We start from the raw sequence: 27,696 nt of genomic DNA on the forward strand, positions 1-27,696 counted from the left end.
GTAATAAACCCTTTTGATAAATGGGCAAATGGGCAGTGGATATAGAGAATTGAACTAGGGAATACCTGTGAGTACCAGGGGGAAATGTCAATAGTAAAAGAGATATTGGTTGACACAATAAGATGCTTTTTAGATGGACACAGTGTCGCATCCAAAGGCAACACTCTTAAGTTTGGTGACAGCATGGTCTACAAGTAAATTCCAAGTTGTGTACTGAGACCCCGTCTCAAAAATCAAAAGAAGACAATTAAACCAGAAACAACAAGACACCTTTTTAAATACATTTAATTTTCACACAGAAGTAAGGGAAGGAAGGAAAAAGGAAGGAAAATAAAGATAAAAGGAAAAGAAATGTGACATAGCAGCCCTGGTATTAAATTTCACTTCTTTTTTTTTTTTGGTTTTTCGAGACAGGGTTTCTCTGTAGCTTTGGATCCTGTCCTGGAACTAGCTCTTGTAGACCAGGCTGGCCTCGAATTCACAGAGATCCGCCTGCCTCTGCCTCCCAAGTGCTGGGATTAAAGGCGTGCGCCACCACCGCCCGGCTGTAAATTTCACTTCTTTATTCACACATGTGTAGTGACTCATAATCACACACTCTTTTACCTCACACCAGCCCACATTAACCCCTCTCCTTATGTCTTTAGATTGTTCTTTTGTTTTGTGACCCACTGAGTTTAAGCAGGGCCTTCTTCTTGAGCTTAGGTATGGCACTGTCCACCAAAGCATGGGTTGCTCCCTGGTGACTACAGCGCTGAAGACCACGACTCTCCCCCACTCCCATATCCAGTGTTCCCAAGAGAAGGAAAGGGCCCTCCCGTCCTTCCCAGCCACACGCTTTGACTAGGTTTACACAGGACCAGGCATGAGTTCCCTCCTATGGAGGAGCCTCAAATCTAGTCAGAACCGGTTGGTTCCCTCCTGACCCTGCTTACCACTGTTGCATAGTGAGCACAGTCTTGCCTGGTAGGTTGGTATTGTAGCCTCCGTCATCTGCAGCTGGGCAAGATGGGTGATGAATTTTCTCCCTCAGCTGCCTACATAACAGCCCCTTCTGGGTCTATGCAATCTACCAGGCAAGGAGGGACCGTCCATCTCAGTCTCAGCTTGATTTCTCTTTGTCTTGCTACCAAGTGGGTGCTGACTTTATTCAGCCTAGGTTGAATATGTAGGTCCAGAGAGAAGCCAAGACCACTGGCTGTGTTGTTTGGGGGTTGCTGAGGCCTCCTGACCAACTCCGAGAATATCCCACACCTGGCATGGGGATTTTATTTGATCACCCATGGCTTCTGGGATTGTCATTGTTCAGCTATGCTGGACACCTCCATCCAAACAAACCCTCATATATATGTGCATATATATGCTGGGGTAGTGGGCGTCATGTGACTTCTTTGCACTTCCTTAATTTTATAAATTACAATTTTGTTTAGTCATTTTTTTCTTTTGTCTCTTGGCTCCTTTTCTCCCACTTTGATCTGAATCAACTTAATGCTTTGTGTTCTGTTCCCTCTACTAACTCTTTAGCAGTTTGTTTTTTGCATAATTTTAGGGGTTATTCTAGGCCAATAGTTTCAAACACTTTAGTCACAAGACCCCTTTGTACCCTTAAGTCACAGAGAACCATAAAGACCTATTATTTATGTGAATTGTGTCTGTTGATATTATTTTATAGTAGAAATTAAAATGGACATTAAAATATTTGTTCAAGCTAGGGATGTACACCTTTAATTACTTAACTTAGGAGGTAGAGGCAAGTGAATCTCTGTGAGTCTTGGGTTAGCCTGAACCACATAATGAGTTCTAGGCTAGCCAGGGCTACATAGGAGCCTGTCTCAAAAACTAAAAACCAAATCCCCCAAATATATTTGTGTGTATGTATATGTATATATTATATGTGTGTATATATATTTGTTCATTTCAAAACAGTAGTGAAAACATTGCATATTAATTCAAATTACATGTGTTAAAGAAGTATCTATAAATTCTCAGACGTATAGTGCAAAGATTGTTGCTGCCCTAAGAGTTTGCATGTCTCTCAGCATCGGGTTTGGCCGAGGAAGCTGGGATCTCACATCTGCTTCTACATTCAGATTCGGTAGCATGTTTAGGTTGGGCTGTAGGAAGACAATGTGTCCTTACATGGATATGTATTATTAAACAGGATATTCTTAATACCCTTTCAGAACAATTTGTATTTGGTTCTATGTTTACTTTGGTAATAGGGTTGGGCCTTGAACATGACAGGCAATACTTTGCTACTGAGCGACTCTAACAGCCCATTTTTTACTTAGTCTCTTGAGCTGCCCAGGCTGGTCTGTAGCCAGAGGAAGCTTTGGACTTGCCCTCTTCAACTTCCCAGCTACTGGGGGCTATATGCCTGCACATCCCACACCTCCTAAAGCTCTTCTCCATATTCTACCAGGTATCAGCAGCCATTCATTAGTTACAGCGTGGGTTATAAGCCGTACGAATACCCGTCATGTTCTGCAGTGCTAGAACCTGTTGTGCACTGTGGACTTTGGATGGAGTCCTTACCTGTTCACCATTTCAAACATTGAGCATGGATAAATTTGATGAGATTGGTGTTCTGTTTTATGTAAAATTCCCACATGTTAACACACTTCATTGTACAATATTTAAAAATCACATTCGTTAATATCATCACCAGTCTCATCAGAAAACTCTGTAAGTATTAGGAAGCTATCAGAGTCAAGGCAGTAGAGATGAATTTTCAAAAATTCTAATTTTTACTCAAAGCACCAGATTATCGCTGGCAGCTAATACTAGCATTTGTTTCTCTTGAAGCGATGGGCTATTTCATTTCCCTTTAAGAAAACATTTGCCAAACGCCCAGATAACTACAGTTTATTTGGAGTTGTTCTTTCAAATAAAAATAGCATCCTATAAAAAAGTTGTTTGCCTCAGTGCTCAGACACAGGAAAGCAGCTGCATCTGTGCAGTGCACACCAGCCTTCCCCTCTGCAGTGTGAGCACACACCAGTGCTTACCCTCTGCAGTGTGAGCACACACCAGCCTTCCCCTCTGCAGTGTGAGCACACACCAGCCTTCCCCTCTGCACTGTGAGCACACACCAGCCTTCCCCTCTACAATAGGAGTGCACACCAGCCTTCCCCTCTGCACTGTGAGCACACACCAGCCTTCCCCTCTACAATAGGAGTGCACACCAGCCTTTCCCTCTGCAGTGTGAACACACACCAGCGCTTCCCCTCTGCAGTGTGAGCACACACCAGCACTTACCCTCTGCAGTGTGAGCACACACCAGCATTTACCCTCTGCAGTGTGAGCACATACCAGTGCTTACCCTCTGCAGTGTGAGCACACACCAGCCTTCCCCTCTGCAGTGTGAGCACATACCAGCCTTCCCCTCTGCAGTGTGAGCACATACCAGCCTTCCCCTCTGCAGTGTGAGCTTACACTAATGCTTTCCTCGGGTCATCGCACCGCAGTGTGAGGAACAGTCTGTATTGTGTATGAGGCCTGCTTTGCTAGATCAAATACTTAAAAAGAATGTTTCCAAGGGTCAATGATTTTATTTAAAATTTATTTATTGGGCCAGCTATGGTGGTGTACGTACTTAATTCTGGGCCTCAGGAGACAGACAGATGGATCTCTTTGAGTTCAGTACAGCCTGGTCTATGTAGTGAGTTCTAGGATAGTCAGGGATACACAAAGAGACTCTGGTGTGAGCATGGTGGTGCATGGATTATGCAGTGCTTGGGGGTCAAACCGAGAGTTTCCTGCACAGTCGGAGCAGTTTACCAACTGAGCTACATCCCCAGCTGCTCGCTTGGTTTTTGTTTTGATTATTTCAATGTAACAAAGTTGGAATTTTTTTAAGTTTTAGCTAGAATTAAGCATAGGCATTAAGAGAGGAAGAGAGTACTGTGGAGTGGGTTAGGGCTTCTCAAGAGACAGTGCTGAAATATTCTTTAGGTCTTTACACTTTAAAGCTGCCCTTACGGCAGGTATATGAAATCCTACTCTGATAGCAGATTCTCTGTCCTTGTTTATTGTCTGCTTCGTCACTTTATTGACAGTGTCTTCTTCGAGACTTTGAACTTCCAACACCACTAGTGCCCCTCCATATTCTTGCTGTTATTATAGTTAGTGTTCCCGTAAACATCTTTGTACGGATGTTTTCTTATATTTTTGGTTGTGAGCCTAGCCTTTAGCGGCTGAGCCATCTTTCTAGCCCCAGATGTTTTCCTGAATAGAACTTCTCTGTTCTTTTGAGCTATTTCATTATAATAAATTCCAAGGCGTGCTGTTTCTGAGCACACAGTGGAAATGACTTTTCCATTGGTTGTCAAATGCCTGGTGCTTTGATTTGCTGGTTAGTCATGCCTGAATTCTGTAGTTGTGTTTCTTACTTATAAAACTCAAATAATCCGCCAGGCGGAGATGGCGCTCACCTTTAATCCCAGCACTCAGCAGGCCAAGGCAGGTGGATCTCTGTGAGTTGGAGGCCAGCCTGGTCTACAGAGCAAGTTCCAAGACAGGCTACAAAACTACGCAGAGAAACCCTGACTTGAAAAACAAAGCAAAACAAAAACCTTGAATAATCCTTACTGCTGGCTGCTGGGTTTTCCTGCAGAGGAATTCGATTTCTGCTGACAAGAGCTGCAGAGAGTCCCTGTAAATGCAGCAGGGATGTCTGTAGCTGCCGTGGGGAACTGTGCCGTGGGGACCTCTGCTTCTGTGCCGTGGGGACCTCTGTTCCTCAGACAAGTGTGCGAGCCTCTCCTCACTTCACAGTTAAGAAGATGAAGCGACCTAAAGAACAATGAAAGGAAGTTAAAAGCAATCGGATAAATAACCAAATCTATTAACTACTCAAGAAATAGGACGTGACAGTCAAGACTAAGACAAGTGTTTTAAGACCACACACACTCTCATTGTCTCAGGACTTGGTTCTGTCACTGAATGAAGGTTTCCCTTTGGAAACAGACTCACTCCACATAGCCCAAGCTGGCCTGCGTCTCACTGTGTACCTGAGGCTGGCCTTGAAGTTCTGACCCTCCTGTCTTCTTAGGAAATGGGTTTCACCATGCTGTTGAACCTGGCTCCTGGGCTCAAGTCATTCTCCTGTTCCAGTCTCCTGAGTGTTGGGGCTACTGGCACCATTCCTACCACAATTGTCTCTTTTGTATATATCGTAGGAATTTGCAGACAATTAACTCATCCCAGCCTTAGTGATAGTAATTTTTAAATGACCGACTTGTTAATTTTAGTGCTGTAGCTGTCACATCAAAAGTGTGTGTGTGTGTGTGTGTGTGTGTGTGTGTGTGCAGTATATAAAGTAGCAATTGGCAGCCCTAGTTTGTATAGGATCACCTCTACAGTAACTAAGTAAAAACAAAAGTCTAATTCCATTCTTTAAAACAAATGACGAAAATGCTTAGTGCCAGTTTGGGTTGTGACTGGGTTTTTTAAAAAAAAGACTTGTAGTTAAATATGTGTGAAATTTTTTTAATTTTCATTTGCTTTTCCTGGAGACCCCAACATCCGTTTTAGAAGAGCAGAGCTGGGTACAGTAGTTTTGAGTCTGTAATCCCAACATTCAGGAGACTGAGGCTGGAGGATTACTACAAATTGGAGCCTGTCTGGGCTTCATAACAAGATACTTTTTTTTTTAAAGGTGGTGAGGAACGGGGAGAGGAAAGAAAGAACCAGTTTCTCACCTTTCAATAGAGGTGTTTATAGCCAGGTAACTAGGCCACCGGAATGCACTCACGTATCTGATTGCATAAACTGCTTAGAATAGAACCGGGCTTCTCACCATGCCTCCCAAGGTGACTCCTTATTCTGTCGTTTCACCCCTGCTTTCCTAGACATTCATGCTGTGTCTTTACAGTCAGGCCCCATTCTTCCCCAGTCTGCAGTTCATGGCTAGGCTACAGCAACAGATTTTTCCATGTCTTCTTGTGCCTTTCCTTCTGCTTTCCCATTGCCACCACTTTAGGGTTCATCACCGCTGGACCACAGCAGTCTAACCAATCTCCCTGCAGCTCCTCCCATCCATGGTCTTGCGTGGTACTCCCCAGTCTCTGAAACCCCGTTACCCAGCTCCCAGCTTCACCCACAGCTGCCGAACAGAAGCAGTCACAGTGGACATGCTTTTACTGCTCCCTGTGTGTATCCTATCTATACTGCCAGCCTCCCGCTGGGAGAGTCGTTACACACACACACACACACACACACACACACACACGCCTTTCCTCCAACCCAAGCCCAAACCGACCTTTGTGCTCTTTCTGTTTTCCCAGACAGCACTGACTGGATGAGCTACCTGAGCTACCGTGTCTACCGTCAGTGCTAACTTCCATGCCACTGCCTCATCATTCCCTTCTCTCTGTGTGCAGTAAGAAAACCCACGCCTGTTGTCAGTTGCTTTTTACTCTTTGGTTCTTTTGGGGGACCCGCCACCCAACTTCCAAATAAATCACACACAGAGGCTCAGTCTTAGTTAGAAATGCCTTGCCCTATCTTGGGTTGTTTCTAGCCAGCTTTTCTTATCCCAGCTACCTTTTCCCTCTGGGCTTTTCCTTTCTTCTCTGTCTTATTTTCACTCTCACTCTGTGGATGGCTGGGTGACTCGTCCCTACTATCCTCCTCTCCTCCTTTTCTTGCTCCTTCTTTCTCCTCTTCATTTTTCCTTCTATTTATTCTCTCTGCCTGCCAACCCTGGCTATCCTTTCTCCTGCCTCACTATTGGCCAGTCAGCTTTTTATTAGACCATCAGGTGTTTTAGACAGGCAAAGAATCACAGCTTTACAGAGTTAAATAAATTTAGCATAAACAAAAGCAGCACATCTTTATATCATTCAGCAGATGTTCCAGAGCATAAACAAATATAACACACCTTAAAATAATAATATTTAACACTCCCCTTTTGTGTAAATAAAAAGGAACGTTTTGACTTTAACATAGTAAAACTATATGCAACAAAAACAGTTACCAAGTAAGAATTACATTTAAAATATTTTGTATAGTTGTAGTTAGCATATTCAGAGAAAATAGTGCATTATCTATCCTATCTTAGTGAATCTAAAATTATACACCTAACTTATGTTCTTTCATAGTTAAAGAAAACTGCAACTATAAACATCTAGTCTTCAACTCCATCCAAGATCGCAGAAGGAATATTACCTAAGTAAACAGGAAGTGTTTTGCAAGCAACTTCCAAGACTCTAGAAATGACAGAGACACATGCCCTTGTTAGAGAAAGAGTTAAGTCTTAACACCCCCAGCACTCCACTTACCTTGGTAGAAACTAATGAAATAAGGGGGTGAAGACGGACTTTGATATGTCTGTTGTGGGGTATTTGTTCACCTATGCGAAGATGTGTTGCATCTGTTCACCTATGCAAAGATGTGTTGCATCTGTTTAACTATGTGAAGGTGTGTTGCTGTTTTACCTTGCCTGCCTAAGGCACCTGATTGGTCTAACAAAAAGCTGAACAGCCAATAGCAAGGGAGGAGGTAAAGGTGGGACTTCTGGGCAGGGAGAGTAAGAAGGAGGAGGAATTAGGTTCAGGAGAAGAAAGAAAAAGAGACACCAGAGAGGAGATGCTGGGGGCCAGCCAGACACAGGGGAAGCAGGGAAGTAGAACATACAGAATAAAGAAAGGTAAAAAGCCTTGAGGCAAAACATAGATGAATAGAAACAGGTTAAATTAAGTTAAAAGAGCTAGTGGGACAAGCCTAAGCTAAGGCCAAGCTTTCATAATTAATAATAAATCTCTGTGGCTACTTGGGAGCTGATTGGCAGCCAAAGGAAATTCTAACTATACATGACCCAAATCTGGGTTTGAATGCGGTTTCTGCCTGGCTATATTTCTGTTTCCTCTTATAGAATGTGCAGGATTATAACTCTTTTACAGAAGTTTTGAAAAGTTCAAATAAGACAAATATATGAAATGTGTTTTGTGTGATGCCTGACATGCAGTAAATAATAAGTGGCGGTGATTCCTATAATGATTATGATCATTTAATCCAACTACTCAGCTGATGTTTGTCAGTCATCTTGAGCCTTCAAGAATTTTATTTATCTCTTTTCATTGTTCAGATGATATCGTATGATAACAGGGTCAGAGCCTCTCTGTGCATGTGTGTATGTTTATAGGTGCCTGTGTGCACATGTATGTATGTGGAGACAGAGCTCAAAACTGCATGTATTTCTTAGTTGCTGTCTGCCTTATTTTTGTGAGAGAGAAGTTTCCTGACTTGGTTGTATTGACTGGCCAGTGAGCTCAGGGTCTACCTGTCTCAGCCTCCACCCTGCCCCATTGTTTCTTGTAGCTATCTGTGCTGGCTAGTGTTGTGTCAGCTTGACACAAGTTAAGGTCATCTGACAGCTAATTAAGAAAATGCCTCTACAGCTGGGGTAGACTAGACAAAAGGATACACTGTGTGACACACTGCTCCCAGTGCCACCAGGGTGGATGAAGAAGTGCTGGAAAGGCCGGAAAGAAAGAGAAATGAAGAGGGGTTTTTGTTGTCCTTATTTTTGTTTGCTTGTTTTGTATTGATTTTTAAATTTTTCTTTTGGGGACACTGCAGGGGTTAGGGGAGGATATGGAGGACCCAGGAGATGAGCAGAATTAGGGTGCATAATATGAAATTCCCAAAGAATCAACAAAGAGCTGGGCGGTGGTGCACGTCTTTAATCCCAGCACTTGGGAGGCAGAGACAGGTGGATCTTTGTGAATTTGAGGACAGCCTGGTTGGTCTACAGAGTTTCAGGACAGGCTCCAAAGCTACGGAGAAATCCTATCTCAAAAAACAAACAAGCAAACAAACAAAAAGAATCAATAAAGAAATTACACTTTAAAAATGTCTCCATAAGATCCAGGCTGTAGGCAAGCCTGCAAGGCATTTTCTTAATTAGTGATTGATTGATGGAGGGCCTGGCCTGTTGGGGGTGGGGGTGGGGGATGGCCTCCATCAGCTCCTGCCTCCAGGTCCCTGCCCTATTTGAGTTCCTGTCCTGACTTCCTTCAGTGATGGACTGTCGCCTGGAAGTGTGAGATGAAGTAAACCCTTTCCTCTAACTTGCCTTGCTCAGCCAGCAATGGGAAGTTACCCTACTCATGGTGTTCATCCAGCAGTAGAACCCTGCTAGGACAGCATCAGCCAGCTATGGGGAGGTTGCATAGACGATGTTTGCTTATTTCACTGCTTAGAAAAATGGCTGACTTCAGGAAATATAGAGGTTGCTTCCGTTCAAAGAAGATGCCCTCCTCCTCTTCCTCGTTCCCTCCTCCTCCACAACTCCTCCTCCTGTGTTCTCATACAAAAAGAGTGAATTTGGAAACTAAAATACATCAGGTGAGAGATTTAAGGAAAATGAGTCATTTACATCCCATTCTCTGTCATTTGGCTCCATTTGGCACATGTTTATAATCCCAGCAGTTGGTAGGCTTAAGAAGAATTGTCATAACCGGGTGGTGGTGGTGCACTCCTTTAATCCCAGCACTCTGGAGACAGAGGCAGGCAGATCTGTGTGAGTTCAAGGGCAGCCTGGTCTACAAGAGCTAGTTCCAGGGTAGGCTTCAAAGCTACAGAGAAACCTTGTCTCAAAAAACCGAAAGAAGAAAGAAAGAAAGAAAGAAAGAAAGAAAGAAAGAAAGAAAGAAAGAAGAGAGAAAAAGTAGAATCAACATGATGAATGTGAGGTCAGCCTGGCTTACACAATGAAATCTGTCTCAAAACAACAAAATGTATCATTTCATTTAAATATAAATTAATCTATTCTATTTCTGAAATTGAAATAGCTTTTAAGAAAAATGAAACTTAAATTACTTTAAAAATCTAGAGAACTGAATGTTTTAAAACTTGCATCTTGCGGTTGAGGAAATGGCTCAGTGGGTAAAGTGCTTGTCTTGCAGCTTAAGGACCCGAGTTTGAGTCCCTGGAGCCCACACGTAAAGGGCGTGGTGACATCACGTATCTGTAGCCTCAAAGCTGGGATCTGGCCAGACAGGCTGACTACACATTCTAGCCATGGGTGAATGCCAGGTTTTGTGAGATACGTCATCTCAAAAGATAAGGTATAGTGTGATGGACAGAAGGGACTGGAGAGATGGCTCAGTGGTTAAGAGCACTGGCTGCTCTTCCAGAGGACCTGAGTTCAGTTCCCAGCAACCACATGGTGGCTCACAACCATCTATAGTGGAATCTGATGCCCTCTCTGGCAGATAGAGCACTCATATACAAAAAATAAATAAATCTTAAAAAATAATCAAAACAGAGTGATGGAGGGAGACAGCTGATATTGACATGTCCACATTTAAAAAACACATACACACACAGGTGCATACTCGTGTGCTCACACACATTTCCAACAGTAGAGTATCAGAATACCCCAGCCCACAGGCAGTAATACACTGGAATGTTCTGAGGACATGACTAATGCAGCCATTTCCCAAAGGTGGCTGGCTTTTCCCACAACCAGATTTAAACAGGAAACCTGTAGGAGTTGCAGGGTGGCGCTTAGCACTAGGAACAACATCAACACAAAACCAGTCTGTGTGACGTGGTCACTTTGTATGCCTTGGTCTAGGACATGAGATGGCCACATGGACTCTGCCTTCCCTACTTGTCAACCATGTTTTGCTCTTTCCCCCCTTAATAGGGATCACATGCAGTGGTCTGAAGAAGAAGAAGACGCAGCTAGAAAACAAGCAGAGGAAAACTCGGCCACACGAGTTGCTCCAGAAGAGCAAGGTAAAGCCGGGCTCCCACCATGTCTCTGCAGACAAACGTTCTTAGCTTACACCCCAGCCATTTGCTGGGATTCCCTGTTCTTCCCTTGTAGTGGGACCAAAATTAATGAAATAAATTATGTATTCACCCTATAGTTGGTCTTTTGTAGTCACATTGCTTTTTCTGGGAGATGTACATATGGGAGGCATTTTAAGCAAGATGTGAAAATGTTGCTTTAAACTTTGCTTCTAGCTGAGCAGCTTTCAGTGCGTTAGTGTACTCTTCTCCTGCCGGGAACTTCTCACAGACTCGTAAACTTAAAGTCAAAAGAAAAATTCATATCAAAATATTCCTGGCCTTTTAGGATAAGGGACTGTGTGCACATGCGAGTGTGTGTGTGTGTGTGTGTGTGTGTGTGTGTGTGAGGGCACTCACTTGTGTGCATATGTGGGGTCAGAGGTCGATTTCTACTGCTTTCCTCTTTCACTTTCCTCGTTTGTTTGTTTGTTTGTTTGATACAAGGTCTGCCACTGACCCAGAAGCTCACTGTTTCAGGTAGACAGGCTGCAAGGTGAGCTCCGCCTCTACCCCGCCCCGACTCAGCTCTGAGGTCACAGAAGCAGCCGCCACACCTGGAGTCCTACTCAGCTCCCGCTGCCTATACAGCGAGTGTTTTCCCCTCACTGGGCCACCTCCCCAGCCCAGGAAAAGGTTTCAGTGGAGATCAAAAGCGGTTGTATTGGGAGAGTCTGTATTCAGAGTAGGGAAGGCCTTGGCAGCGTCGTAACAGCTCTCGAAGTTTGGCTTGGGCTACTGTTAAACACTAAGATATGACAAGCATTGGGAAGAGTGAAGAGAAACAGAAGCCCTGTGTGCATTTGATGTGAATGGTACAGCCACCGTGGAACCAGTGTGAGACTCCTTAAATGTTAAAAAAAAAATATTTAAAAATGAAGGGACTGGAGAGATTAAGAGTGATTGCCATACTGGCTGCTCTTGCAGAGGACTCTGGTTTAATTCCCAGCACCCATGTGGCAACTGCCTGTACTGTAACTCCAATACTAGGAGACGATCATGCTCCTGTGACCTCCATGGGTACCAGGCATTCATGTCGAGCACTTACACATACTCAGACAAAAACTCTTACAAAAAAAAAGTACAACTTTTTAAAAGATTTAAAATAGTATCTCCCTATAGTTCTTCAGGTCACTTTTAGAATATGTCCCAAAAGATCCAAAGCACACTCTCAAAGAGACATATGCATTGCATGTTCACGGCAGCAGTCTCCATGATAGGCAAAAGTGTCTAAAATAAGCAATACTGTTCAAGAACAGCCTGCTCATAGGTTAATGAAGAGACAAGTAAGTTTAGCCTTAGAGGAAAAAACAGGGCCGTGCTAGTACCTGGGTAACAAGGTAACAACACCCAGATATTCTGGGGACACGGACTCAGCAGCCTTTCTCATCGGTGACCAGGGCCTGTGACTACTATAGATAAATGGGTAAGAAAACATCCTACGTTATGGAGATTCCAAGGGCTGGGTACATGGGAAGGAGGATTAGAGTTAGAGTCGGCATTTGGGAAGGATGCCAGAGGTCTGTTCCACAGTGATGTGAACGCTATGGGACCGCGCACTTAAGAATGACTAAGATGCTCCATATCATGTGTTTTTAACCACAGTTTTTAAAATAGCACATTGAAGCTGAGCAGTGCTGATACACACCTTCACTCCCAGCATTGGGTGGGCCACTCTGAGTTCGAGGCCAACATAGTTCTACAAAATAAGTTCCAGGACAGTCAGAGCTGTTACACAGAGAAACCCCATTTTGAAACTCCCTTCCCCAAAATTAGCACACTGAAAAAAAGAATGTTTAGAAGAAAGTGGTGAGTGTCCTTGGAGATGCGTGGGGTGTCCCTAGTCATTCTTCCCAACTGCTGTACTCTCTGTCTTCCATCTTCTACTTTATTTTTCTTAAAATGATTTCCTCTTTGAACCATCTCTCTCCTTCCCTCCTTTTGCTGTTTGTGTATATATGTGTATAGGTATGTTCGTGTGGATACACACACATGTGTATAGGTTAGGTATGTTCATGTGTGAAGGTGTGCACATGTGTGTATATGTGTATAGATATGTTCATATACTTACATGTATGCATGTATGTATATGTGCACAGGAATGTTCATGGGTGCATGGGTGTGTATATGTGCATAGGTGTGTTCATGGGTGCATGGGTGTGTATATGTGCATAGGTACGTTCATGGGTGCACGTGTGTGTATATGTGCACAGGTATGTTCATGTGTGCATGAGTGCACATGTGTGAATATGGATGTGCAGACTAGAGGTCCACCTAGAATGCTCCTCAAATGCTGGTCACCTTTGGGGGGAGGGGATCAGACAGGGTTTCTCACTAACCTAGGCCTCATCAAGGAAGCTGGGCTGACAGACAGGGAGCTCTAGGGACCCACCTACCTCTGCCTCCTCATTGCTGGGTTTATAAATATGTACGACCATACCAGGTGTTGTTGTTGTTGTTGTTCATTTTTAACATAGGTTCTGCAGATGAGCTCAGGTCCTCATGCTTGGGAAACGAGTGCTTCACTGCTGAGCCAACTCCCAGATCTGTCTCTGCCTCCCTGGTACCGAGTCACAAGCTCATGCCACTGTGCTTGGCTCGTTTTATGTGAGTGACAGGGACAGAACTCCTTACAGGGCAAGCACTTCACCACTGAACTCACTCAATGCGCAACACTGGCTGGCCCTAACTCAGAATGTAAACCAAAGCAGCCTCCAGTTTGCAGTGATCCTCCTGCCTATGCCTTCCGAGTGCTAGGATACCCGGATTTCTTTCTTTCTTAAAATAATATTTGATTAGAGCCAAACATGGTGGTACATGTCTCTCATCTGAGCCCTTGAGACCAAGATAGGAGGATTGCTGTGAGTTTGAGGCAAGTTTGAGCTACATAGTGAATTTGGGGCTACCTGGTAAAATCCCATCTAAAAAGTCAAAACTAAATAATTTATTGAAGTACCAAAATGTACAGAAATTGATGTAATTCACCGAAGAGTCCTCACGTCATTGATGGATTGTAATATCAGCGTAAGCAGCACTGACATGGGGAGGCGGCAGTTTCCCTGTACCCCTAAGCACCTTTATTATTCCTCCATCCCCTCACACCTCCCAAAGAGTAGCCCCCACCCTGCCCCTGTGGCTTCCAACCCCATGGCTGTTTGAGTTCTACTCTGGGTAGACTGGAGTCAGCAGGTGGTGGTGCCTATGCAGCAAATCCAGCTTATTGAGGTTGTGTTCTCACATGCAAGTGCACGTGTGTGTCTGTGTGTTTGTGTCATGTGTGTGTGTCTGTGTGTGTTTTCACAGTGTATGTAGGTCTGAAGTTGGGTATGTCTTCCTCAGTAGCTCTTTATTTATTGAAGCAAAGTCTCTTGCTGAGGTTGGAATTTGTAGATTCTGTCTGGTCTAGCTAGCAAGCTTGCCCCAGGGATCTCCATTCTCTGTCTCTCTAGTGTGGGGTTACAGCCAGCTGCCACACCTTTTAGATGGGTTCTAAGGATCTGAGCTCAGGTCTGAGGGGTTGAACTCTTGCATAGGTGCTTTATCCACTGAACCATCTTCCTAGCCTGCAGCATGGTTTTATAAATAAAATTTTATTAGCACACAGGCTTTCTCACTTGTTGATATACTGTCAGTGGTTGCTTTCCAGCTGTTTGGTTCAAAAGCTACTGTAAATGTCACAAAGACTGAATACGTATCTGGCACTTATCGAAAGGCTCATCCAAAGCTAGTGGTCCAGTCCTAGGTTGACCAGATGTCCAGAAACTCCCCAGGGTTAAAGGTTTGCACTTCTCCTTGTAAGGCACATAGTGAAAATCAAGAGAAACACGGTTGAGATGATATTAGCCTGCGATTGCTGGAATCTGAAGCAAAGGTATCTGGAGAGACTGAGATAACGAGACAGCTGCAGCGTTTGGCTGGCAGAGGAGCCAGTGCCAGCCCGCCTTGCTCTCTGGAGTCGGGGTAAACGCTCGTATCCTCTGGCACTGTTATCCCGTAGGTGCAGTCCGTCTCCCTCCGTATCAGTGCGTCCTAGGGTGGAGAAGAAAGATGAGCCTCTGACCCCAATGGAATTAGTCTATTTTTATGAGCTCTAACTGGGCAATCCTGGAGTGGAATACTGCCAAGGAGTGTTGGGCTTGGACTTGAGAGTGTATACCCGGGGCAGTGTTGCCGTAAGCCGGCCAGCGTCACCTTCCTTCGCAGGCGCGCTGCCACTGTTTCTGAGGAAGCAGAACTCACTTCTTTGCCAGCAGCTGCGCAGACATATTTTCCACATGACTCAAGAGAGTGGCCACCTGGGTGTGGAGACTCCAGCCTGAGCTAAGTTCAGCATTGTCAGTTGTTTTAAGTCATTTCCAGGAAATGAAAACTTAACCACACTATTATTTGCATATTATCCTAATAATATGAGAAACCGGGGATTTTTTTCTTCCTTTTGAATATGTTGCTCACAACTTAAGTAGAGCAGGGCTGATAATGTTAAAGCTCTCTGTGTGACCGCCTACTTTGTCCTGTGTGTGTTAACAATGAGTTTGAGTGAAGCTAATGAGGTTATTTTAACGCCTCAAAAACCACAGTGAGGAAACGACAGTTCCTACAGAACCACAGTGTGACCAAAATAGGAAGGCGATGACTGGCCTTTCTGTGGAAGAGGGGAGGCGGCACGAAGGGCGCGGTGCCACTTTGAGACATTTGATTTGCCTTTACGGTGACAGTCTTTTCTAAGTATTTCTCTGGCTACTGTGAAGATAGAACTAAAGATTTCATTTCAGAATACCTCAAAGAAGCAGAGATTTGTGCCGGGTCCTCTCTTCCTCCCTCTGCTCAGTGCCCTGGGCTCCACAGTGTCAGGGGACCACACTGCAGGAGACCACAGTGCAGAAAAAGATGCTACAGGGGCTATATTGTGTGTGTGTGTGTGTGTGTATACACACACACATACATATATATAATTAATTTTTTAGAAAAAACAATCTTTTCTCATTTTATATATCTATCCTGGTTCCCACTCCGTTTCCTCCTCCTGCTCCCCCACCTTCACCCCACCCCAGCCCCCCATCCACTTCCCAGAGAGGGTAAGGCTTCCCAAGGGGAGTCAACAAAGCCTAACACATCACTTCAAGGCAGGACGGAGGCCCTCCCCCCCATATCTAGGCTGAGCAAGGTATCCCTACAAAAAGAATGGTCTGCAAAACGCCAGTCATCACTCCAGCCTGCTCTCTTAAATTCGAAGCAAGATGTAGTAAAGACTGCAGGGAGGCTAGTGAAGAAGGAAAGCTGTTCTGAGGAACAGGATATTTCAGTGAGAACCAGCAGGGTCTCTGCTGCAAGGGACCGGAGACCCCGCAGAAGTCTTGGGAGAGTGTTCGGTCCCTGTCTCGTGCCTCTGTTGAATGTGGGTCAAAGAATAGATTGCTCTGCTCTGCCCCCAGGCTTAGTGAGAACCCTAAAGAAGCTCTGACCTAGCCACCATCTCTTCATATCTACAAGAGTCGCCAAGTATCTGAAAGGCCAGTTCTCTGCCATCACAGAGGATTCCATCTGCAGCGCATTGTAGAGCAGGTGCACTGTTTATTGATCTTGTCTCTGTTATTAATGCCACTAAGAGGAAATACCGGTTGTTCTTCCAGACTAGCCAACCCTGTCTGTCGCATTGCTCCTGGTCTCTGCCACTCTCCAGTCTCCCACTTCTCACCTTTTGTCAGAGCTGTTGGTGATAACAGAGGCTAGAAAACACCCTCACAATCTGAAAATAAGATCTTCTGCATGACAGATAATCGCTGCCGAGTGGCTACGGGCTCATTTGTATAACAAAAATGTATAGCATCCAGGCTCTAGTTAGCAATATTTCTTTCAATTAGATTGCCCAGATTAATGATTTTTAATTCCATGTTTTCTATTCCTAATTACTTTTCAATTTTATTATAGCTCATATTTCTTTTAAAACTGGGTTAACCCAGAGAAATAAAAAAAAAAAAGATATAATCAGCGTTTTTTGAGTTAACACGATTATATTTTATAATTTCCTTGAAAAGATCTCCAGTGTGCTGTATGTCAACTAGTTGTGTAGCAAGTGTAGTGGTTTTTAGAACTTAATAACTACAGTAGCTGCTATTTCAGGGTACAATAGTCCACGGCTGGCAGATAAGGGTCTGTGCCTTGTGCTGCGAATGCCTTGCTGCTGAAGAGAATGCTCTATAGGAGGGAGAAAGAACCCAGAGTGGTTAAACATCCTTGTTGATAAAGACAGTTTGCCTGCCTCTAAGGAGACTTTGATGCTGGAAGTTCCATGCAGTGCCTGAGAATCCCACTTCCAATTTTGTAGTTTTAAGAGTTTTCTTTTATTAGACAGTGAACTTCCTTCAGTGACATGTGGAAATTTCCAACTTTGAGAGTTCAAGTATTTGCGTAATTGATGTACAGAAATAATTTTAAATTACTTTTTGTTACATAGCAACTTAGAATAAATTTTCATAATTCATATTAATCACATCATATATGCCAGATACATAAATGGTTTAATTTGGTTTTTCAGTCATGATGTTCAGGGCAATTCAGATGACTTGTAAACCTGTAAGCACGGTTAGTGTGCTGTATTCCTTGTTCTGCTCAGCTGTATGGAGCTTAATAAATGAATACTTGAGAACATTCCTCACTGGGCTATGCCAAAACAGATCACTATAGCCCATGTATTGCCATTGGCATAGAACGGTTTATCCTGGACAGCTAGCAACCTTGGACAACAAAAGAAAAAGATGTTTCTCCAAGGAAAATCTGTCATCACCCACCTGTTAAATGTCAGGGCAGCTCAGCTTTCCCCACACTGTGTAGACTCTATGGTTCCTGACCTGTTAACAGAGTGAGCTGAAGTTTTTCTGTCTGGGTTAGAGAGTGGCACCTTTTGTTCCCTGTCACTACAGGTACACTTTCAGTTCCGGAAGTTCAGGGATACACTGGAGGTGTTTATTGTTTCAGGCCCATAATTACGATGAAGTTGATTGTGCTCCAGTAAGGTCACGGAAACCATTTCACACTGTCGGGGACCATGGACTTGCAGCATTGATGGAAGACACCGCTGGGTGCAGTTGACAATGCCAACATGTGGCAGCCATGTGTCTGCATGTGTTTGCCCCACAAACCAACCTGCACCCCTAGAACACTGTGAGATTCTTTTGCTAATCGTGAATTCATCCTGTAACTTCATCTAGCTTCTATTCTATCTCACTCAAAGAACTGGGCTTGATTCTGTGCTCACCTCCCTTTATGAAGGCTAACTCCAGTCAACATTGTTTTTACAGCTCATTTATTATAACTTGCATTGAGCTTTTAATCTCAATTTAGTGCTTTGTAATTGGGAGGAAAATAAGAATCAGAAAAACAGATTATCTTTAGGGATACCTTGGAGGGAGCACATACTAACTTTGTATTAAGGGAGATGGGGCTATGTGATGACCAAGAACCAAGGGCTTTGAAGTCTGACTGACTTAATCTAGGTCTTGACACTTCCCTTTCTGGCTAGGTGACCTGGGGCGGTGGGGGGGGGGGGAGGGAGAATCTCATGCCTTTTGACACTGAATTTCTTATCTATAAATTGAAATAACATTGTATATCTGAAAGACACTGTTAACCCCAAATTGTTGGCTTCCCCATGGTCGGCTCTTGCACTGTCTCGCTCTCTCTCTCCCCACCCCCTCTTTCTCTTTTTTCCTTTCTTCATTTGGTGTAGCAATGTCAGAGGGTAAAAATGAAGCATCATGGGAGGAACACCAAGTTTGTTCAGTGTCCAAAACACAGACACGTGGGAGTTTCGGACTCACAGATCTCATCCCATGGTGGGTAGGGAAGTCATAGACTTGGGACAAGTGGAATGAAGAGAAGAGGAGGAGCAAGGGGAGGGGGAGAAGAGACACTGACGAGATGACTGTGAATCAAGCGCTTTATACACATATATGAAATGTCATTTATATACATGTATGAAAATGTCACAGTGGAACCCATTACTTATGCAGTTAGTTCATGGGAAGAGTAGGTCAATGGAGGGAGGAACATGTATGTCTTTCTGGGCATGGTAGCTCTCAGGCACCGTCACATCTATTAGAGTGCGGTGGTTCTTACCAAGGCAGCCTAGTAGGATGTCACTTAGTATATAAATTAGATCACTAAACAGGCCTCCAGAAATCACTGTCACCTATCTTAGTGCCAGCTGGTTTTGGTTAACCCAGCTGAAGAGGAACTTCTGGCCTTAAAACATCCTGTTCCAAAGATAACCAGGATGAGGACAAGGTAGTAATTTGCCAGGCCAATAAGCAGCACCCTAGGTAACAAACAATACTGTTAGGAGCAAATGGAGAAAAATCTAAGAAAAGCATTTGACATAGAGCCTGAAACCGTGTGTTGCTGTTGGGTTTTTTGTTTGTTTGTTTGGTTGGTTGGTTGGTTTTATTTTGTTTTTAAAACAGGATCTCACTATGTAGCCCTGGCTGGCCTGGAACTCACTATATAGACCAGCCTGGCACTCACAGAGTGTGCCTGATTCTGACCCTACCTCTGTCTCTTAAGGCCTAGGATTAAAGGGATGCACCACTGTCTAGCTAGGGTTGAATTTAGGTGCCCAATTTAGCTTTTTTATTTCAGTGTAGCTTATTACAGTCACATCATCACAGAATAATACCTGGTAATGCATGTTTTCCATAAATTCATATATATGTATATCTATACACACACATATATGGGGGTGCTTAAAGAGGCTATGCTAATTCTCATTAAAGGAAATTGACAAAATGAATGGGTGATTCACATGAGATTCTGTATGTGTGTTTGTGTGTTACATGCGTGTAAGTGTATTGGCCCATGTATGGGCATGTAGAAGCTACAGCAGGGGGTTAGATGTCTTCCTCTTGCACACTTAGCCTTATTGTCAGTAAACCAGAAGCTCACTATTTCCTGCTTGTTTTTTTTTGTTTGTTTGTTTGTTTGTTTTTTTGGTTGGTTGGTTTGTTGTGGTCTTTGGGTAGGCTACTTTACTAGCCGGTGAGTTCTTGGATCTACCTGTCTCCACCCCCAATGCTAATGTTACAGAAATGCACACCCATGCAAGGTTTTTTTCTGTGAGTGCTGGGGATTTGAACTCAGGGCCTCATGTTTGCAGAGCAAGTGCTGTTACCCACTGAACCATCTCCTCAGCTCCCCCCTGCCTGCCCAGTCACTGTTCTTTATCTTTGGCAACGGCTTTGCAAAAGATAGGGCTATCTAATAATCATTATATTACCCTGTTCCAAACTTTCATCTACTACTAATGAATATAAACTAAATGTCAGAGTTGCCGCCAGTGTCTTGGCTGTTGTATGAGTGTTTTTCTTCTTGTTATCCTGTATGTTATGGGTGCTACATGGGTCTGCCCTGTTTAGGCCTATGTAGTTTATGTGCTCATTTCCAGACTGAGATTTGAGTTACTGCCACTTCTTTCCTATAATAAATAGAACTGCTTGCACATACTTTTGTCACATTACCTTCCTGAATTCCCTACTCCACCCTCGCTAATTCTTAGGGGAATACGTCTTGAGATTAGCCACGGTTGTAGTATTAAATTCTAGTTTATGGTGATTCATCTCAAATTCACCTCGTAAGTAGCTTTATGTTGAAAAACCAAATCCCAGAGATTTGACTAAATGTGGGTCTTATTAGCTTTAAATATAAGTCTTTGGGATGCTTTTTCTTAGATACAAAATCTATCTACACAGAACGAGTTACAAAGAGAGTTTTTAAAACAGAGGAAGACAGTAAGTTGTAAGAAATCCCTTGGGAAATTGGGAAGTTCTCTATTTCCTCCCGAGTCTGATTTTCAGAATGTTGTTTTTGTTTGCTTGCACAGTACAGAGGTGCACCTTAGTTGTTGAAAGTGAACACAGAGCTAGCTTCCAGATCAGTATGCACTTTTGGACTAAGCATAAGTAGGCTGCCTTTGGTTAATGCAGATGAAATGATGGTTTAGACTCACAAGCACACATCCCTTATATATAGGGCCCACTGCCATTTCTCAGACCTTTTTTCTGCTGCCGGAGCGGACCCAGGAAGCATGAGCCTGGATGAGTGAAGGCTTGTGGGACCAGGCTATGCAGGTAAAAATGAAGGAAAACCTCACTTCAGGACAGTGAAGAAGACTGACTATTGGCAACCACATGATTCGTAGGTTGAATCTCTTTGAAATTATGAATGAAAGAGTTCCATTATTTTTATTTGTGATTTAGCATAATTTTGAAATCGATGGTAAATTCCCATGAATCAAAACTAACAAAAATTCTCCATTAAACCACAGGGTTTTTATATTTGCTTGTTTGGTTTTGTTGTTGTTTGTTTGTTTGTGATTGTGTCCCAGGCTGACCTTGAACTCTTGACAGTCCTCTACCTCAGCCTCCCCAGTCCTGGGATTACAGGCATGAGCCACCATGCCCAGTGCTGTTTTGTACCTATCCTGAGTACGTGTGCCTGCTTGTTTGTGTACGCATGCAGTTTTCTTCTCCTCCTTCCTTCTAGCGAATGACATAAGATTCGTTCTGCCTGTACCCTACTTTTCTCCAGCTGAACTTTGGGAATCGTTACATTCCCATTAGGAAGCTTTTGCAGACTTTGAAAGTACTTTTAAACTGTCATGAGTCTGCCTACTAGGGTAAAAGTAATTCTTAATCCATAGATTAAGACTAAGGATTAACCTTGTTACATAATTGGAGTTAAGAAATGGTTGTTCAATAAAAGATAAAAGTTATTTGAGTTTTTGTTTGAACTTGTGAACCTTGTGAACCTTCTTCCTTGTCACAAGTGCTAAACTTAAACATTTGTGCTACCATGATTTATTTGAGGCAAGAGTTTTTTGATACAGCCCAGGCTGGCTTCAAATTCAAGCTCTAACTTGAGATTCTCCTGCCTCAGCCTCCCAAGTGTTGGAATTACAACCCTGTGTTACTATACGTGGTTTAAATCACTTTGTCAATGCAAGGTAGAGATGGGAAGGAGCAGAAGACTAAGAAATGCCTGAAGTTCTGAGACCACTGACATAGCTGTTGCCCCTTAACCCAGGGAAGACATCACCAAGAGCCTGTCTGTTCAAGAAAGCATCAGGAATTCGCTTAGAGACTTCCATTAAGAGACAGCAACAGAAAGAGATGCCTCTGGATTTGAGGGTGGTGGGGGGTGAAGTTACAGGGTGGCCTCCACAAGGGGTTTCAGTTCCTTTCTTCAGGTGTAGACCCAGGAAGGCAGTGAGAGCAAACTGTCTCGTTGACCCCTCTTGCTCTAAAGTTCTGTCGTCTATAATGCCTGCATTCTTTCCTTATTGCCTGTCTGCGCCTTTGTTGAGACAGACTGGGATGGAGATTTTCTCCAAGAAAATAGAAAGGCACACACAAATAACTTGATTAAAAATATGATTGTTAGGCCGGGCGGTGGTGGCGCACGCCTTTAATCCCAGCACTCGGGAGGCAGAGGCAGGCAGATCTCTGTGAGTTCGAGGCCAGCCTGGTCTAGAAGAGCTAGTTCCAGGACAGGCTCCAAAAACTACGGAGAAACCCTGTCTCGAAAATAAATATATATATTTATGATTGTTAGGCCAGGTATGGTAGGTAGTACATGCCTTTAGTCTCAATACTTCACAGGTGAATCTCTGTGGGTTTGAGACCAGCCTGGTCTACATAACAAGTTCCAGCCTAGCCAAAGCTGCACAGAGAGATCCTGTCTCAAATATGTATACATACGTAATACATACACACACACACATACATACACATATGTACATATAATACACATATACATATATAAGATAGACATAATAGATAGATAGATAGATAGACAGACAGACAGACAGACAGACAGACAGATATAAAATTCAAGGCTTGGCTTCAAAAAATAATTCTCAAAGTTTTTATTCCTCACAAAATGGAATGCCCAACTATTGACAGAAAAATAGATTTTAAAAGTAGAATTAAATATGTTACATATTGATCTTTTGAAGAAAATTAAATGCACTTTTGTATTTTAGTCTTATATCCAGTAAGTAAAATTATGATAATAATATCAAAGTGATTGAATTGGAAATCCAGTTATTGATAAGTGTGTGTGTCTTAGTGTTCTGTTGTTGTGAAGAGACCATGACCATGGCAACTCTTATCAAGGAAAACATTTCATTGGGGCTGGCTTGCAGTTCAGAGGTTTACTCCATTATTATGGCGGGAAGTATAGTGGCATGCAGGCAGACATGGTGCTGGAAAGGAAGCTGAGAGAGAGTTCTATCTCTGGATCAGCAGGCAGCAGCAAGAGAGAGCCAGCCACTGGGCCTGGCTTGAGCTTCTGAAACCTCAAAGCCCACTGCTAGTGACACACTTCAGTAAGGCCACACCTGCTCCAACTGTCCTGGAACTCACTCTGTAGACCAGGCTGGCCTTGAATGGAAAGACCTGCTCGCCTTGCCTTCCCAAATGCTGGGATTAGAGGTGTGTTCCACCACACTTGGCTTAAATATTTAATTATTAAAGGTATTTAGTTACCAAAATAGCAGCCAATAGTAAATATCATTCATAGTAAAATGGATTTTTTTCCTCTCTGTTTCAGTTAAGTTTGAACGCGATGCTAATAAATACTGGAACACATTTTACCAGACTCATAAGAATAAATTTTTCAAGAATCGCAACTGGCTGTTGAGGGAATTTCCTGAAATTCTTCCAGTTGATCAAAACTCTAAAGAGAAAGTGGAAGGATCATCCTGGGATCAAGTGGGAAGTAACTTCTCAAGTATGCAGAGAACGGAAATGGATTGTCAAAAGAGCTGTGTCTCATCAGCCCCTTGGAGCGAAGAAAGATCTAACTTTCCCAACCAAGACTTGGAAGAACACAGCGAAGGGCCTGGGAAGACAGAGCACTTTCCTGGTAGTGAGGCCACTTTCCGAATACTGGAGGTACTGTGTCCAGGGGACAAGACGGGGTAAGGGAGTGTGGAAATATACGCCCCACACTATTTTATGAATGATCCAGACTGCCCAGGTGGAAGACCAGACCTAACCAGATGCTCAGTGTGCTTATACATATAAGCAGTACCTGGGACTCACATCTTTAATCAGTCAAGTTTTAAGTTTGTGGCTTTTATTTCATTTGTGTTACTTATTTCCCCCCTTTTAATTTGCTGTATTTTCTAACTTGGAGGCAGGTCTTAAGTCCCGATAAACTTTTGGTCTTAATATTCACTCTTTTTTCCTTTCTCTCTCTCTCTCTCTCTCTCTCTCTCTCTCTCTCTCTCTCTCTCACACACACACACACACACACACACACACACACACACACACACACACCTTCTGGAGTGAAATAAAAATAAGTGAGATGTTTAGTTTCCTTAATCTAGTGTAGATAGTGGTTTTTTTTTTTTTTTTGAGTCGAAACCCCATCTTTCTGATTCTACGGGTAATAGTTGCTGATCCCAGAGGATTTACAAGAGCACATAAGAGAGATTTTGCTCCCCTGTTGTCATACAACTGGCATGAATTATTTTCTCAGCAAATGTCTTTGCCTCCATTTTCTTTTCCCATCTTGGGTTAAATTCACGTGTTTACAATATTTGGAAACTTTTAGAGCTCTTGAAACAGACTCCCAAACTGCTTCCTAAGAAGCTATACTAATACAACCAGACGTGGGAACATGTGCCCACAGTCTCAGCACTCAGGAGACAGAAACAAGAGTATCATATGTGTTTAAGACCAGTCTTCTCTTGCTCACTTGTATGAGGGTTTGAACTTAAACTATAGACAAGAGTTCCACAACCCAGCCCATTTTGAGGCAGGGTCTCCCTAAGTTTCCCAGGCTGGCTTGGGACTCACCCTATAGCCCAGACTTCTTGCCGCAGCCTCCCAGGCTTCCACAAGCTCCAGAGCCCTCTGACTGTGCGTTCATTTATCCCTTTTCCACCACCCAGTACGCTCATGGCTCTTCAGACATTGAGGCGTCACATGCTAGCAGTCCTCTGACCCTTCCTTCCCTTTGTTCTCTATTGTATGAGTCCTGCCCTTTACCGTGGCTACTGCAAACGCAAATGCTTTATTCGCTGCTGTGTTGTCTGCAGCGCGTTGTGCACGTATTCGTTCAGTTGGGAGGCTTTGGTGACGATCTCCACAGCCAAATTTTGATGGTTCCTCTTGTGATTTGCAGCTTCTGGCGTTTGGGCTTCACAAGTCCTGCCATACCCAGAAATTCAGTAATCATTTATTTTTTTGAATAGAAAACCCAATATTGTGAGTGAAACGTAATGCATTCACATTTGTTTATTTTCAATTTTAGGTTGGCTGTGGTGCTGGAAATTGTGTTTTTCCAATCCTGAACACCTTGCGGTGAGTTTTAAGTGTTTCCCCTACAAAATCTTTCATATTTGTGGGATGTTGAAAAATTCTGGAAATATTTTGTGGTACCTATGCCAAGAATTCCGAATTCCCAGATAAACCATGACTAAAGCAAGTTTCAAACGACACGTTCTTAGCGACTAACATCACATGAACTGGGGAACATTCCGAAAAAGCATTCCGTAGCCACGGGTTTGAAGTCATTTTTCAACTTGTGTTTACGTAGAAGGCAGAATGAGAAAAGAGCAAGAGGTTTCAGCCTTCCACCAAGCTGTGCTTTGCTTAGCGTCAGATGTGCTGTGCTCTTCCTGGATACCAGATGGCACCTTACACAGAGAGCTGGGGTTGGAGCACACACCTCACTCCTCATGCTGTGCTGTCAGCGTTGCCGGAGCAACACCCCCCCCCCCACACACACACCCTTCGCACGTCAGACCACTGTGCCTGGACTCAAAGTCATCTGCTGGTAGTGCTGACCACAAGCGGGAAAGCAGAAATAGATGGGAACAACACAAATGTCCTCCTACCTGCCCTTTGAGGCCACTGTCAGTCTCGCCTGAGTGTTTTAGTGTTCCTGTGATGAGGCCACCCTTGCAAACTCTCTCTACCTTTTGCCTCCTCTGGTCTCTCCAGTTGTCTCTCTAAGTTTGCACGATATCTTTCACGTTATTTCCCCCACTAAAATCAACATGAGTGCATTTCTAAAAACTTGCGACAGGAGGCGGTGTGGGTCCCTGTCACTCTCGCATAGCTACTGTGCAGTCTGCATACACATTCTTTAAACTAACATATGATCTTTTTATCTTTCAATTACAACTATGTAAAAGCATTTTGGAAAGCAAAGAACAGTACAGTGAATTTCTGTGAACGCACCACCTTGATTCAACAATTATTAGCATAATGCCAAACATCATTCCACTTCTGGATCCAGGATGCATCTTCAGAACATCCTAATGGAACAGACAGAGCTTCCCCATTGTTATCTATTGGCAGCTGCTGTGGCTGGGCATGGGAGGCGCTGGCGACTGAGCATGGCCTAACTCCTCGTCCTTACTTTCTTGTCTTCCCTTTCCCTGCTTTTCTTCTTCTGTTGCACATGACTAGGTCTCTTCACCCTCGTGACCCCGTGCTGGCTAGTGGTTGTATTACTCTGTGGCTGTTCCCAAGTTATTACTAAGCAAGTTGTTTTTAAATTTCTTGTTTCTCTATTTTATATATTCCAGGTAACCTAACAGTATGATATAGCAAGAGGTCAATAGATATTGATTATTAGTTCTGTATTAGTTAATTGTGCTTTCACTTCTCTCTTTCTTTTTTTTCATTTCATTTTCCTGTTTTTTGAGGCAGGGTCTCTCAGCCTAGCCCTGGCTGTCCTTGCTCTATAAACCAGGCCTGCCTCTGCCTCCTAAGTGCTGGAACTAAAGGCGTGTGCCACCACACCTGACCTCAGCTCTCTTTTCGGTTAACTCCTAATAGAAAGCTCTAAGTTCCTACCTCTTCTGCACCCTTTGCCTTCCTCTTCCCCACCTCCTCACTTTCCTTTTTTTCCCTCATCCGACAAGGTCTCGCTGTATTCATCAGACTGGCCTCAAACAAGAGTCTCCTGTCTTTATCGCCCATTATTGGGATTACGGGTGTGCTTATTAACCCGGGGAGTAACTCATCTTTAAAAGCCCAAGAGTGTCCAGCCTTCCAAAGGGAAAATCGAGCTCCTCACCACCAGGATTAATGTGTTACACTTTCAGAATATTTCACCATAATTAGACCGCTGGAATCAAGGGTCAGATCATTCTCCAAGGATCATTTGCTTCTTAACCTCCTCCCAGACAGTGCCGCTGTTGTGGTGTGGTACTGACGTGTGCACCCATGGGAGAAGAGCCAGGGCGGTCAGCTGACTTGACACAAAGGCTCTTGAAGGTCATTGGGTACAAAACTGCAGTGTGGGATGCTGATGCAGTCAGAATTCCATCTCAGAGGTCAGGCTGGCACCTTGATAGGACACATGGCACACACTTTCCTTTAGCCGCTGGACTATTCTGGGTTCAGTAGGTGTTCCGTAACTACTCAAAGGTGGATGGCAGGCCTCTCACAGGCATTAGCTGAACTAGAGTCCAGAAGGACACTGAAGTATATAGACATTTTTAGAGGGTCATCTGAGTTTTAAGTTCCTGGGAGTCAGAAGCAGGTTTCAGAATAACAATAATAATAATAGCACTAACAGCTATAATAATGGCTGACATCTGTTGAGTGCTTGTTTTTCTGTGCCATGAGTCTTTTAGAACCTTACCATGTGGATGCATTCAGCCCTCATAACTACCTTAAACACTACACTGTCTATTAAAGATGAAGGAACAGAGTTACAGACAGATCAAGAAACCGTCCTCCAGACACATCACTTAGTAATGGTGGAGCCAAGTGTTAGGCCCAGGGCAGCCTGCTTTCAGAGGCCTCTCATCCTCAGCCACAGATCACACGTGCATGAGTGCTAAAGGAGCACATTCGTGGGCATCCAGCACTCAGA

General features: G+C 43.6%; 1 protein-coding gene across 5 annotated transcripts in view; it reads left to right on the forward strand.

Annotated features, from left to right (window-relative positions):
* Mettl8 (methyltransferase 8, tRNA N3-cytidine) overlaps positions 1 to 27,696 on the forward strand; it is a 71,849-nt gene that overhangs the window by 30,822 nt on the left and 13,331 nt on the right. For all 5 annotated transcript variants that reach the window (XR_009056004.1, XM_057755492.1, XM_057755490.1 and 2 more), the window contains exons 3-5: positions 10,658 to 10,749; positions 23,404 to 23,747; positions 25,117 to 25,166. Coding sequence is in view for 4 of the 5 variants with exons in the window: in XM_057755492.1 (XP_057611475.1) it covers positions 10,658 to 10,749; positions 23,404 to 23,747; positions 25,117 to 25,166 (486 nt within the window). In the remaining variant the exon portion in view is untranslated. The remainder of the gene's footprint in view (positions 1 to 10,657; positions 10,750 to 23,403; positions 23,748 to 25,116; positions 25,167 to 27,696) is intronic.

This window comes from Chionomys nivalis, chromosome 22 (assembly GCF_950005125.1).
Source record: "Chionomys nivalis chromosome 22, mChiNiv1.1, whole genome shotgun sequence".
Taxonomy (NCBI): Eukaryota; Metazoa; Chordata; class Mammalia; order Rodentia; family Cricetidae; genus Chionomys; species Chionomys nivalis.